This window comes from Penicillium chermesinum (assembly GCF_028974085.1).
Source record: "Penicillium chermesinum strain IBT 19713 chromosome Unknown utg000004l:1.0-3345178.0:1.0-3348027.0, whole genome shotgun sequence".
NCBI classification, from domain to species: Eukaryota; Fungi; Ascomycota; class Eurotiomycetes; order Eurotiales; family Aspergillaceae; genus Penicillium; species Penicillium chermesinum.
In genome coordinates this window covers 3,253,040-3,266,966 of record NW_026695314.1, presented here as the reverse complement: position 1 = coordinate 3,266,966, position 13,927 = coordinate 3,253,040, and the positions used below count along the sequence as shown (strand labels likewise).

The 13,927-nt window shown below is 52.4% G+C and overlaps 2 protein-coding genes across 2 annotated transcripts; both read left to right on the top strand.

Annotated features, from left to right (window-relative positions):
- Positions 1-62: 62 nt before the first annotated feature.
- On the top strand, positions 63-12,330 carry N7468_006134 (Nonribosomal peptide synthetases (NRPS); the record flags this gene model as incomplete). The annotated part of the gene is made up of 7 exons (XM_058475430.1): positions 63-463; positions 738-1,548; positions 1,603-5,788; positions 5,850-8,736; positions 8,793-10,315; positions 10,389-12,272; positions 12,311-12,330. 7 exons carry the CDS (start codon positions 63-65, stop codon positions 12,328-12,330), a joined length of 11,712 nt encoding a protein of 3,903 aa, XP_058331170.1.
- A 190-nt stretch (positions 12,331-12,520) lies between these two features.
- On the top strand, positions 12,521-13,852 carry N7468_006133 (non-ribosomal peptide synthetase; the record flags this gene model as incomplete). The annotated part of the gene is made up of 1 exon (XM_058475429.1): positions 12,521-13,852. One exon carries the CDS (start codon positions 12,521-12,523, stop codon positions 13,850-13,852), a length of 1,332 nt encoding a protein of 443 aa, XP_058331169.1.
- Positions 13,853-13,927: the final 75 nt, after the last annotated feature.

Here is a 13,927-nt window from a genome sequence, read left to right as displayed (position 1 = left end):
CCTTGACAAGAGATTACCGCGCGCTCCGACTGTGTTGACGGATCCAACCATCCTCCTTGACCATGGACAATTCCCAGAGTGCCAATGCGCGCTTCCAGCCAGCGAAGCTTGTGCTTGGTAAAACTGCCGCTCAAGTCCTTGAGATCGACGTAAACACGCTAGACTGGACAAGATCCTTCATCTTGCTCGGTGGTGATTCGATCCTAGCCATCGATTTCGTCGCCAGATGTCGCGATGCAGGGATTCATGTGGACATGAGAGAGCTGTTGATGGCCGAGAGCTTGGGTGCACTCGCCGAACAGATAGACCAAGAGAATGCAGGACCAGCCACCGGAGTCAATGGCTATGACAATGGAGACGACAATTTGTCTCTTGCCAACTGGCAAGATTCTATGCCGGACGAGCTGGTCGCAGACCTCAAGACCCACAGTATCGCCGTGGGCGACATCGAATCGATTGCGCCGTGCTCCGCCGTGCAGGAAAGCTTCTTTGTCAGCCAAGCGATCAACTCTTCTTCCTACATTAGCCATATTTCCATCGGGCTGTTCTCGACTTCGGCCGATCGTCGGCGACCTGCATCGGAGAGGGTCGTCGATGCATGGAGAGGCCTTGTCCAGCGCCATGCGATCCTCCGGACGACATTTATCCAGAGCCACCACCGTCCGGGCAAATTTGACCAACTTGTCCTCAAACATAACACTATACCCCCCCCGTGTTATAATCTGTCCTTCGAAAAGCGATGCTCGTGCCGTTCCTCCTTTTACTACCGGCAAGTTCGAAACCCCGCTGCGCCTTTGCGTGTACGAAGTCAGCGACAAGGAGCTTCGGCTGATGCTGGAAATCTCGCACGCCCTGGTGGATGGACATTCAGGTGAAATCTTGTTGCATGATTTCCGTGCCAGCTATGAACGAGCTGCGTACTTCTCGGAGAACGCGCTCTCTTACACATATTTTGCCTCTCACCAGCAGGCCGCCGGAAGCACAGGGGTTGCGTCTACAGGGGCTGAGTACTGGACAACCTACCTTAATAATGCTAGCGAGTCTCATCTACCTGTGATCGCCAGCACTCCTCAATTGCTGCACCTGAAGACAACCCACTGTTCAATAACACTTCCAGGCAGCAAACTGCGCGCGGTCTGCAGTCAGATGATGATTACTCCCGCCAACCTCTTCCAGATCGCGTGGGCGCTGGCGATTAGACGCATCATCCTATCCGATGCCATCACATTCTCACACATAGTTTCCGGGCGTAATTGCGATCTCAAAGGCGCCGAAGGGACGGTCGGGCCATTCATTAACACATTACCATACTCTGTCACATTGAACCCGGAGACTAGCGTGGCGGATGCATTGTTTGCAGCGAGACGAGACTGGCAAGACGGCCTACCTTTCCAGAACATCCCCATAGCCGATCTGGCTGTCGCAAAGACGCGGTCCCTGAAGCACCTCGGGAACACACTGCTCTCAATTGAGCGCGGGCCGACGAACACACATGTATTCACAGAAGGGGTCTCCATGACCCTAGACGCGAGAACAAGCGCCACCGATGTGAGGAGCTCTACACCTGCTGAGTAAATACTGACGGTACTGACGACGTAATAGTATGATCTTTCCGCCAACGTCAGATTCAGTGACGATCAAATCGACTTGAGTCTTGAGTACTGGGCCTCCAGGGTCGCCTGGCCGGTTGCCAAGGCACAGATGACGGCGTTCCAGGACGCAGTTGCCTTTTTGCTAGACGGCGCCAGCAGCATGTCCATTCGCGATTTCCCAAGCCACAGCATCGAAGACGGCCTTGCAATCTCGAGGTGGAACTCGGCCATGCCACCACGTGTGGAACGCTGTGTCCACGAGATTGTCCGGGACAAGTTGACTGCCCAGCCAAAGGCTCAGGCCGTCAGCGCTTGGGACGGTGAGCTGACCTACGGTGAGCTAGATGAGATGAGCCGGCGACTGGCCTACCACTTGGTTGAGCAAGGCGTTGGTCCGGAGGTGATGGTGGGCATGTGCATGAACAAGTCGAAGTTCGGAGTAGTAGCAATGCTGGCGATCCTCCGCGCCGGTGGCGCTGTGGTGCCTCTTGGGGTACAGCATCCGCTGGCGCGTCTGGAGCATATTGCGACGGACACCTCCGCGCCGATCATCCTGGTCGATCGCACTCACAAGCGACGGCTAACAGCACTGGCAAATCTGCGGCTGCTCGCGATTGACTCCTTTTTCGATATCGCCCCAGCGACCCCGACACCTGCCACCGAGCCATGCCTATCTGTAGAGCCAAACAACGCAGCCTGGGTGATCTACACCTCCGGTAGCACTGGGAAACCCAAAGGTGTTGTGCTTGAGCACGGTGCTGTCGCAACCAGCATCCTTGCCCACGGACCGGCGATTGGTATACAGGCGCACGACCGCCTCTCGCAGTTCGCAGCGTATACGTTCGATGTTTCTATTGCAGAAATCATGACACCTCTCTCAATCGGCGCATGTATCTGTGTGCCGTCTGAACACGATCGCATCAGTCGTCTCACGGCCTTCCTATCTGATGCCAATGTCACTGTGGCTACGTTGACCTCAACCATAGCAGCACTGGTCCAGCCGGAGGACACGCCGGCAATCCGAACACTTATTTTAACAGGCGAGGCCCTCCTACCAAAGGTGGTTGATCAGTGGATACAACACGCTACTATCATTAATGCCTACGGCCCGTCAGAGAACTCCATATGGACAACAGTTAAGCAAGTTCGTGACAGTTCAGAAGCTAACAATATAGGTACACCGCTTGCCGGCGCATTGTGGGTGGTAAACCCAGCCAACATCGCGGAACTGGTTCCAGTCGGTGTGCCAGGCGAACTCTTACTCGATGGTCCGCTGCTGGCGCGGGGATATCTTAACGACCCGGCGAAGACAGCAGCCGCATTTGTGACGGATCCTGCGTTTGAAAAGGCGCTAGGTCTATGCCCTGGCCGGCGGATGTACCGCACTGGTGATATGGTACAACAACATCCTGACGGCTCGGTGACATACCTCGGTCGTCGCGACACACAGGTCAAGATCCGGGGCCAGCGGGTTGAAATTGGAGAGATCGAGAGCCAGATTGTACGTATTCTCTCTGATGTACGCGAAGCCATTGTCGATATTATCCGGCCAGCAGATGAGCCGGATGATGGAGTACTAATGTTAGTGGCCGTGGTCGAATATCCTGGAGCTGGATTGTCTGGTAGTACAGGCGATCTAGAACTCTACGATCCCGCGACAATCACTGATACCACGCGCGAGGCTATCAAGGTATTAGATACCAAGCTCGGGCAGGTTCTACCTGCATACATGGTGCCGACAGCATTCTTGCTTGCCCCAACTCTTCCGGTAAATACATCGGGCAAGCTGGACCGCCGCACTGTGAAAGACCAGTTGCGCTTGATGTCCCGCGATTCATTTAGCAGCTTCTTCTATTCGACCATCACAAAGCAGGCACCGACAACCGCTATCGAATCTCAATTACAGAGCTTGTTTGCTACGGTTTTATCACTCTCTCCCGACCAAGTCGGAATCAACGATTCTTTCTTTCGTCTTGGCGGAGACTCAGTGGTAGCTATGAAACTAACGACAGCGGCCCGCGCGGAGAAGCTTCCTTTATCTGTGGCTGATATCTTTCAACGACCGTATTTGGTGGATATGGCAGCCGCTATGGAAGGAAAATCCGTCCTTACAAATGATCAAGAAATAAATGGCTCCACACTTAAAGATCCGGCACCCCTGAGCTTATGGCCAGAGCTCGCCCAAGCTGGTGCCTCGAATAAAGACCAGGAGCGGCTGCTGGCAGATATTGCTATACAGTGCGGCATAGCCACTAGCCAGATCGAAGACATCTATCCCTGCAGTCCGCTACAGGCCGGACTAATCGCAATCACCACACAGCATTCTCAGGCCTACATTCTGCAACGGGTGTTTAGCCTAGAGGCCGATCTGTCTATTGACCGGCTAAAGGCAGCATGCGCGAGACTAGTGGAAGCCCTGCCTGTTTTACGCACGCGTATCGTCCCCTCAGCACAAGCTGATGCATTACAAGTGGTAGTTCGCGACCAGCAGCCGACTTGGCAGCATTCAACGTCACTGGATGATTATCTTGCCGCTGATAAATCCACTCCAATCACTTATGGCGGTGTTTTGAGCCGTATGGCTATTGTTGAGAGCGAGGATCGGACAAATCGATATTTCGTGTGGACGACCCACCACAGCATCTACGATGGCTGGAGCATGGGCAAGATGATGAAAATGCTTGTGCAGCTGTTGCAGGGTGAAGTGGTCCCAGCCCCAGTGCCTGTGTCGCGCTTTATTGGGTATTTAGCCCAGCAGGATAAGCAACAGACAGCAAAATTCTGGAAGGACCATCTGGAAGGCGCCAACTGGGTTTCCTACCCGCCCTTGCCATTCCTAAACTATAAGGCTGAGCCTCACGACCTGCTTAACCAAGAGATCAGCATTCCACGGACGGCAGGTGCTGTAACCGTCCCGACACTGCTGCGTGCTGCCTGGGCTCTCCTCGTCGCGGCCCACATTGGGGCTGACGAAGCTATTATTAATATAGTGCTCTCTGGTCGCATGGCCCAGATTGATGGCATCACAGATATTGTGGCTCCGACCATCACCTCGGTGCCTTTCCGTGCATCCACCTGGAAGGAACAGACTGTACGTGAATTCCTTGCTACTATGCAGGAACAAAGCATACAGATGATCCCATTCGAGCATACGGGTCTTCAGAACATCCGACGTATTGTTTCTAGTCTTGGTCCAGACTTTGACGCTGGCCATATGTTCGTTGTGCAGCTGGCTGAAGAGAGCGAGTTGTCGCCAAGATTAGACATGTTTTTCAAGAGAGAGCTGACTACCGCGGACGCGTTTTACGCCCATCCACTCAATGTCGAATGTACAGTCAGTCAAGGAAGCAGCAGAGTCAGGGTTGAGGTACGGTACGACCGCAAAGTCCTCCCTGTTGATGATGCGCAGCGTGTGCTTGCCCAGTTTGTCCATATTGTGCAGCAGTTAGCAAAGGACACTGAAGGTGGGCAATTGCTTGGACAAATACAAGTACTCTCCACAGAGGATGCAGCGCAGCTGTCTCAATGGAACTCAAGCGTACCAGCTGGAATTGATTGCTGTATTCATCAACTGGTGCAAGAGCAGATAGACTCCCAGCCAGAGGCTCAGGCCGTCAGCGCTTGGGATGGTGACTTGACTTACGGTGAACTGGATGAGATGAGCCGGCAGCTGGCATACCACTTGGTCGACCAAGGTGTCGGTCCGGAAGTAATAGTCGGCTTGTGTATGGACAAGTCAAAGTTTGGAGTAGTAGCAATGCTGGCTATCCTCCGTGCTGGTGGCGCTGTGGTGTCTCTTGGTGTACAATATCCGGTATCCCGTACTAGAGATATTGTGAAAGATACAGCTACGCCAATTGTGCTGGTTGACTGTGCTCACGAGCAGCGGTTATCGGAGCTGGTGACCTATACACAATTACTTGCTGTTGACACTTTCTTCAGCAGAGCTTTATTAACAAGATCTACCAAGCCTCTTACAGCCACACAACCAGAAAATATGGCATGGGTTATCTATACCTCTGGCAGTACTGGAACACCCAAGGGTGTTGTCCTCGAACATAGCGCCCTTGCTACTAGCATTCTCGCCCATGGACGCGCTTTTGATATCCAACCGTATGACCGGCTTTCACAATTCGCAGCCTATACTTTTGATGTTGCGATCCAAGAGGTCATGACTACTCTTGTTTTTGGGGCGTGTATCTGTATTCCTTCGGAAGATGACCGTGTTAACCAGCTTACATTCTTTTCTCTCTAAAGCTAATGTCAGTATTGTGACATTTACCTCAACTGTTGCAGCTTTGGTTCAACCAACCGATGTTCCTAGTGTGCGAGCGCTAGTTCTAATGGGTGAGGCTGTACAGCCTAAGGTTGTTGACCAGTGGGCTCAACATGCAACAATTATCAACGCTTATGGGCCCTCGGAGTCCTGTATCCATACTACAGGAAACAGAATCCAGCACAGATCAGAAAGCCTTAATATTGGAAAAGCACTCGCAAGCGTCTTTTGGGTAGTCAACCCGGCTAATATTGAACAACTTGTCCCGATCGGCGCGCCTGGAGAGTTGCTTATTGAAGGGCCGCAATTAGCACGCTGCTATCTAAACAACCCTCTCAAGACTGCTGCTGCCTTCATCAAGGATCCAGCCTTTACCGCCCAGTTAGGCCTAGGGTCTGGCCGGCGGATGTATCGTACTGGTGACTTGGTCCAGCAGAATGCCGATGGCTCCCTGACCTACATCGGACGACGTGATACCCAAGTCAAGATTCGCGGTCAACGAGTTGAACTTGGCGAGATCGAGAGCCAGATCTTGTCTTTGCTACCAGAAGCGGGCAAAATTGTTGTCGATGTGATTAAGCCTGCTGGTGCGGCTAATGACGATATCTTGATATTGGTGGCTATTGTCGAGTATGCCAAGACTAGGTCTACCCTGAGTAGCTTCGGAGGCCTAGATCTATACAATCCTGCAAGGATAACCGAAGATACACGAAAGACCTTTGAGAAACTGTACGCAGATCTCATGCTGGTCCTACCATCGTATATGGTCCCTTCTATATTCCTTCTTACACCGAACATCCCGATCAATCTGTCTGGCAAATTGGACCGACGTCTAGTGCAAGACAAGATTCGTATGATGTCCCATGAGATACTCACTGGCTATTCCTGCTTGAATCTTATGAAACAGGCTCCTAAGACCTCCATGGAAGAACGACTTCAGAGTCTCTGGGCCGCAACTTTGTCGCTTCCACCTGATACTATAAGTACCAACGACTCCTTCTTCCGTCTTGGTGGCGACTCGGTGATGGCTATGAAGCTGGCAGCCGCGGCCCGTGCAAAAGATCTGCCTCTCTCCGTGGCCGATATATTCCGCCTGCCTCGTCTTGAAGATATGGCAGCAGCTTTAGAAGAGCTTTATGAAACCAATGATATCATGGAAGAAGACCCACTGCCGTTCAGTCTCTGGCCTGAGCTTGCCCAGACTAACGGTACTAATGCTGAACGCTACCGCTTGTTAGCAGATATTGCCGCGCAGAGTGGGATTGCTCCTGAGCAAATCGAGGACGTCTATCCGTGCAGCCCATTACAGGCTGGATTAATGGCAATTACAGCCCAGCATCCCAAAGCCTATGTAATCCAGCGTGTGTTCCACCTACATGATAGCCTCTCAACAGAGCGACTCAAAGCTGCCTGGAACCAGATGGTCAAGGCCCTGCCTATCCTGCGGACACGGATTGTTCCCTCTATCCAGACCGACGCGCTACAGGTTGTTACACAGGAGCAGTCTGTCTGGCATCATGGGGCATCACTTGAGGACTATCTTGTGATGGATAGTGCCAAGGCTATCACGTACGGTGGCGAGCTTAGTCGTACGGCCATTATAGAGAGTGAAGACAACGAAACTCGAACCTTTGTTTGGACGTCTCATCACAGTATCTACGATGGATGGAGTAAGTCGAAGATGATAGAGATACTTGGACATCTTCTGAGGGGTGAAGCGCTGCCATCTGCCCCGGTACCAGTTTCACGGTTCATCGCCTACCTGGCTCGTCAGAAGGAGGAAGAGAAGGCTTCATTTTGGAAGCGACACCTTCAAGGGGTAAGCTGGACATCATATCCCGCTTTACCGTCCGTACAGTACAAAGTCAATCCTTGTGATCAGCTAAGCTCTCAACTGCACATCTCTCTAAAACCGGGGACTGTGACAATCTCCACCATATTACGAGCTACCTGGGGTCTCTTGGTTGCCGCTAATACCGGTAGTGAGGAAGCAGTCATTAATGTTGTGCTCTCTGGTCGGATGGTGGCTGTTACTGGTATCACAGACCTTGTAGCTCCGACTATCACCTCAGTACCTTTCTGTGTATCCGCTGGGAGGGAACAGACTGTACGCGGTTTCCTTGCTAGGGTCCAGGAGCAGGCCACCGAGATGATCCCATATGAGCACACCGGTCTTCAGAACATTCGGCGGATGGTCCCTGAAGTTGGGCCCGAATTTGACCCCGGCCACATCTTCCTTGTTCAGCCAGTCGGGGAAAGCGAATCAGCAAGACCGATGGTAGATATAGGTATGGATATGGATGATAAGGCTGTTTCTATGGACGCGTTTGACGCCTACGCGCTCAATATCGAGTGCAATGTGGTCGAGACAGGCGAGGTGAAAGTTGAGCTATCCTTCGACCGCGAAGTCGTCCCGGTCTTGACTGCGCAGTGTCTGCTTACTCAATTCGGCCACATTGCTGAGCAGCTCACACGGTATGTGGACATGGAGCTGCCGCTTGGGGCTCTCGACCTTCTAGCGGAGGAAGACCGGACGCGCCTAAGACAGTGGAACTCTGCTGTAACCCCCCGCAACGAGCGCTGTCTCCATGACCTTGTACGTGAGAATGTGCTTAACCGGGCTTCCGCGGTGGCTATCGACGCTTGGGACGGAGAAATGACCTACAGTGAGTTGGACGATTCCAGCCGTCGGTTGGCCTCCTACTTGGTCGCTCAAGGCGTGGTCACGGAGGTGATGGTCGGCCTGTGTATGGACAAATCCAAGTGGGCGTTGGTGGCTATGTTAGCCATCCTGCGCGCAGGTGGCGCGGTCGTCCCTCTAGGTGTACAATATCCTCTGGCGCGCATCGAACGAATCGTCAAGGATACGTCTATGCCCCTGATTCTTGTCGACCCGTTGCAGCAAAGTCGCATCGCCTCAACAGTGCCCTTACCATCGCTGTCGATGCCGCCCTCGATAAAATACTCCCTACCACGATGTATGACTCGTGCGACACCGTGACAGCCGATAACATGGCCTGGGTCCTATACACCTCTGGAAGTTCTGGCCAGCCCAAGGGCGTGGTCCTTGAACACGGTGCCCTCACTACGTCGGTTTTGGCCAACACTCGATTCCTCGATCTGACGATGGAATCTCGGACGCTTCAATTTGCGGCGTTTACCTTTGATGTGTGTATTACCGACATCTTCTGCACACTCGCCAGCGGTGCTTGCGTGTGTATCATGTCTGAAGAAGACCGTATGAATGATTTAGCCGGCTGCTTCCAACGAACCCAAGCCAATTACGCGGAGTTGACGCCGACAACCCTCAAGCTGTTGACCCCGGAGCAGGTGCCGTCCCTCACAAAGCTTGCTCTGGGGGGTGAGGCGATGGAGCCGCAATTGGTCGATAAATGGAGTAGCAGGGTCCAACTTATCAATTCATATGGTCCGTCGGAATGCTCCATCGTGTGTGCGGCCCAGGTTATGAATGAACACAAGGATACAGCAAATGTGGGCAAGCCGCTCGCAGGCGCCTTCTGGGTTGTATATCCTGGGAATCATGACCGCCTCTGCCCTGTTGGTGTGCGAGGCGAGCTCCTGATTGAAGGTCCATTGCTAGCACGCGGTTACCTGAATGACGCCGAGAAGACCGCCGCCGCTTTTATCACAGATCCGGCTTTCGTGCAGGAGCTGGGTCTCAGCCCCGGCCGTCGTATGTATTGCACCGGGGATATGGTGCAGCAGAATGCAGACAGCTCCCTTACGTATATCGGCCGCATGGACACGCAGGTGAAGATCCGTGGCCAGCGCGTGGAAATCGGCGAAATAGAGAATCAGATTAGTCGTCTGCTGCCGCGTGGGCATGAGGCAATGGTAGATATGGTGCACCCCGCCGATGATACGCCCGGTGCACTCCCTATACTTGTCACGGTCATTGAATATGCTAATGCAGGGCCTGCGCCGAGCAGCTCAGGACCCTTGAAGCTCTACAACGGCACACAGATTATTGAATCCGTGCGCAAGGACATTAAAAAGCTAGAGGCCGAGCTTGGACACGTCTTGCCCTCTTATATGGTCCCCGCGGTTTTTATACTGGCTCAGAGTATCCCGATCAACGCATCTGGAAAGCTAGACCGCCGTGCTGTGCGGGACCAGCTGTGTGCGATATCCCGTGAGTCACTGAGCGGCCTATCCTGTTCGGCAGGCTTAAAACAGGCGCCGAGCACTGCCATGGAAAAGAGGCTGCAGACCGTCTGGGCCTCGGCTTTGATGCTTTCGCCTAAGGCTATAGGCATCCATGACTCTTTCTTCCGCCTTGGTGGAGATTCAGTTGTGGCTATGAAGCTAGTAGCGGCCGCCCGAGCCCAGAAGATCCCTCTAACTGTCGCTGATATCTTCCAATGGCCCCATCTGGTAGACATGGCAGCCAATATAGAACAGAAACAAGTCGCGGACAACCCCTTTGGTGCATACAGATCCAGCCCCATTCAGTCTCTGGCCGGAACTTACTCATGCTGATAACTCTGACGCCGAGCGAGTACAGCTGTTAAGCGACGTTGCTGTGTACTGTGGTGTATCTGTTGATGATATTGAAGATATATATCCATGCAGCCCGTTGCAGGCCGGATTAATGGCGATTACCGCCCAACGTCCCGGTGCCTACGTAATCCGGCGTGTGTTCCGCTTAGACGCCGACCTGTCTATCCAGAAGCTGAAGGCAGTCTGGGAGAGTTTGGTGGAGCTCCTGCCTATATTGCGAACCCGCATCATCCCTTCTGCATACTCCGACGCACTACAGATCGTGATTAGAGAGCAGGTGACCTGGCAGGACAGGATGTCACTCCAGGAGTATCTGGAAGCCGACAAAGCTATGCCTTTAACATACGGCAGTGCACTCAGTCGTGCAATAATATTGGCAGATGGAGATTGTCGGTACTTTGTCTGGACCGCCCATCACAGTGTTTTCGATGGATGGAGTTTGGTCGAAATATCGAAACTCGCGACACAGCTGCTAAGAGACGAGGTTTCTTTAGTGTCTGTCTCTGTCTCACGATTTATCTCATACTTGGCCCGGCTGGACAAGGAAAAGGCAGCCGCATTCTGGCAGCGAGAGCTTGAAGGTACCAATTGGGCTCAATATCCCGCCTTGCCCTCGCCGCACTATGTGGTCAACCCAAGAGATGTGATTCAGCGACAACTTGAAATCCCAAATACTCCCAGTGTTGGCACAACATCGACACTACTACGAGCCGCGTGGGGGCTACTAGTAGCTGTCAACACTGGTTCCGAGGAATCAGTGATCAGTGTTGTTCTATCCGGCCGTATGGCGGCTGTTGAGGGCATCACTGATCTGATCGCACCAACAGTCACTTCAGTTCCTTTCCGTGTTTCTGCCTCGCCATCGCAGTCTATACAGAGTTTCCTGAACGAGATACATAGACGAGCAACAGAGATGATCCAATTTGAACACACTGGTTTGCAGAATATTCGCCGCATGGTCTCCAGCCTGGGACCGGAATTTGACCCAGGTCATAGTTTTGTTGTTCAGCCTGCCGAGGAGGGCGACTCAGCCTTACCGATGACTTTTTTGCAGGCAGAGCATACAGAAAGCTTCGCTGAAGCCTTTGACGCATACGCACTTACAGTGGAGTGTACAATGGTGGCAGAGACAAATACGGTAAAAGTTGAACTACGCTATGACCGCGAAGTCCTCCCAGTTGACGTCGCATATCGCCTGCTCGCACAGTTCGACCATATTGTCCAGCAACTAGCACGAAATGCACACAAAGACCAGCCGCTAGGGCAGATGCAACTTCTATCAAGGGATGATAACGAGCAGTTGAGCAGCTGGAACTCATCAGTGCCCTTAAGGGTAGAGCGTTGCATTCATGCAATGGTGCTAGACAAGATGGTGGAACAGCCCTCTGCAATAGCTATCAGCGCGTGGGATGGAGAATTGACTTTTAAGGAGCTAGATGATGCTAGCCGTCAGCTAGGTTATGACCTGGTAGAGCGAGATGTCGGGCCAGAGGTGATGGTCGGCCTGTGTATGGATAAATCGAAGTGGGCGGTGGTAGCTATGTTGGCTATCCTCCGCGCTGGTGGCGCTGTTGTGCCTATTGGTGTGCAACATCCCCTAGCGCGTATTGAAGGTATTGTTAAAGACACTGCCATGCAGCTAATACTAGTTGACCAGGGTCAAGAACAACGGCTAGCTATGCTTACAGAGCATACACAGCTGCTTACGGTTGACTCTTTCTTCAATACAGCCCAAGCAACCCCAACACCTTCTGTTGAGCCCTGCCTATCTATAGGGCCTGAGAACACTGCATGGATTATCTACACCTCTGGTAGCACTGGAACGCCTAAGGGTGTTGTTCTTGAACATGGCGCCCTTGCAACTAGCATTGTTGCACACGGGCGTGCTTTTAATATACAACGCTATGACCGGCTCTCCCAGTTCGCAGCCCATACTTTTGATGTTGCTATCCAGGAGATTATAACAAGTCTATCTTTTGGAGCCTGCATCTGTGTTCCTTCAGAAAAAGACCGTGTTGACCGACTTACATCCTTCCTTTCAGAAGCTGAGGTTTCTATTGCTACTTTGACATCAACAGTAGCTTCTCTAGTCCAGCCGGAAAGCACCCCAAGCATACGGACTCTGGTATTGATGGGTGAAGCGGTTCAGCCCAAGGTGATTGACCAGTGGGCCAAATATACGACTATTATCAATGCCTACGGACCATCTGAGTGTTGTATACATACTACAGCAAACCCAATCCAGAGAAGATCCGAGGCATCAAATATAGGGAAGCCACTTGCAAGTCTTTTCTGGATCGTCAACCCAGCTAATGTTGGACAATTGGTTCCAATCGGTGCACCCGGCGAGCTACTAATTGAAGGGCCCCAGTTAGCACGTGGTTATTTGAATGACCCTGTCAAGACCGCTACTGCCTTTATCCATGACCCAGCCTTTACACAACATTTTGGTCTAACTGGCCGACGGATGTATCGGACTGGTGATATGGTGCAGCAGAATGCAGATGGCTCTATTGTATATATCGGTCGCCGCGACACACAGGTTAAGATTCGTGGCCAACGTGTTGAGATTGGTGAAATTGAAAGTCAGATTGTGTATCGGCTTCCAAATACAACCGAAGCTATTGTTGATGTGGTGCGACCGGCTGGTGAAGCCTACGATGGAGTTCTGATGCTAGTAGCTGTTATCGAATATCCTGGGGCTGGATCATCTAGCAATGGACCGCTAGGTTTGTTCGATTATTCACAGATTACCGATGCCACTCGCAATAGCCTCCAGCGGTTGGACATCGAACTCGGCCAGATGCTACCGGCCTACATGATACCCACAGTGTACCTCCTTACTCCAAAGATCCCAGTGAACAATTCTGGAAAGCTGGACCGCCAACTCGTGCGGGAAGAGCTCCGCCAAATGTCCCGCCAGTTGCTGAGTTGCTATTCTTATTCAATAATCGCAAAGCAACCTCCAACAACCCCTATGGAGCATAGACTGCACAAGCTATGGACTACAGTCTTATCCCTTCCTCCCGATGCAGTGGGCATCAACGACTCTTTCTTCCGACTTGGTGGTGATTCCGTCTTAGCTATGAAGCTGACAGCGATGGCCCGGGCTGAGCAAATCCCCCTCTCTGTGGCTGAGATACTCCGTGCGCCCCGTCTAGTAGATCTGGCGGAGGCTTTGCTAAATAAGCACAAGGACTTTGGCCTCGCGAACAAAGATCCAGCCCCGTTCAGTCTATGGCCTGAATTAGCCCAGGTTGACTCCGACACAGATAAGGCGCAAGAACAAATGTTGGCAACTGTTGCGACACAATGCACCATTGCAACCGACCTAATCGAGGATATTTACCCTTGCAGTCCCCTACAGGCTGGTCTTATGGCGATCACTGCACAACGTCCCAAGGCATATGTCGCCCAACGCGTCTTCCAACTACAGGCTAGTCTCTCTCATTCGACAGCTTAAGGATGCCTGGACACAATTGACCAAAAGCCTTCCTATATTACGAACACACATCGTCCCCTCTGTCATTTGTGATGC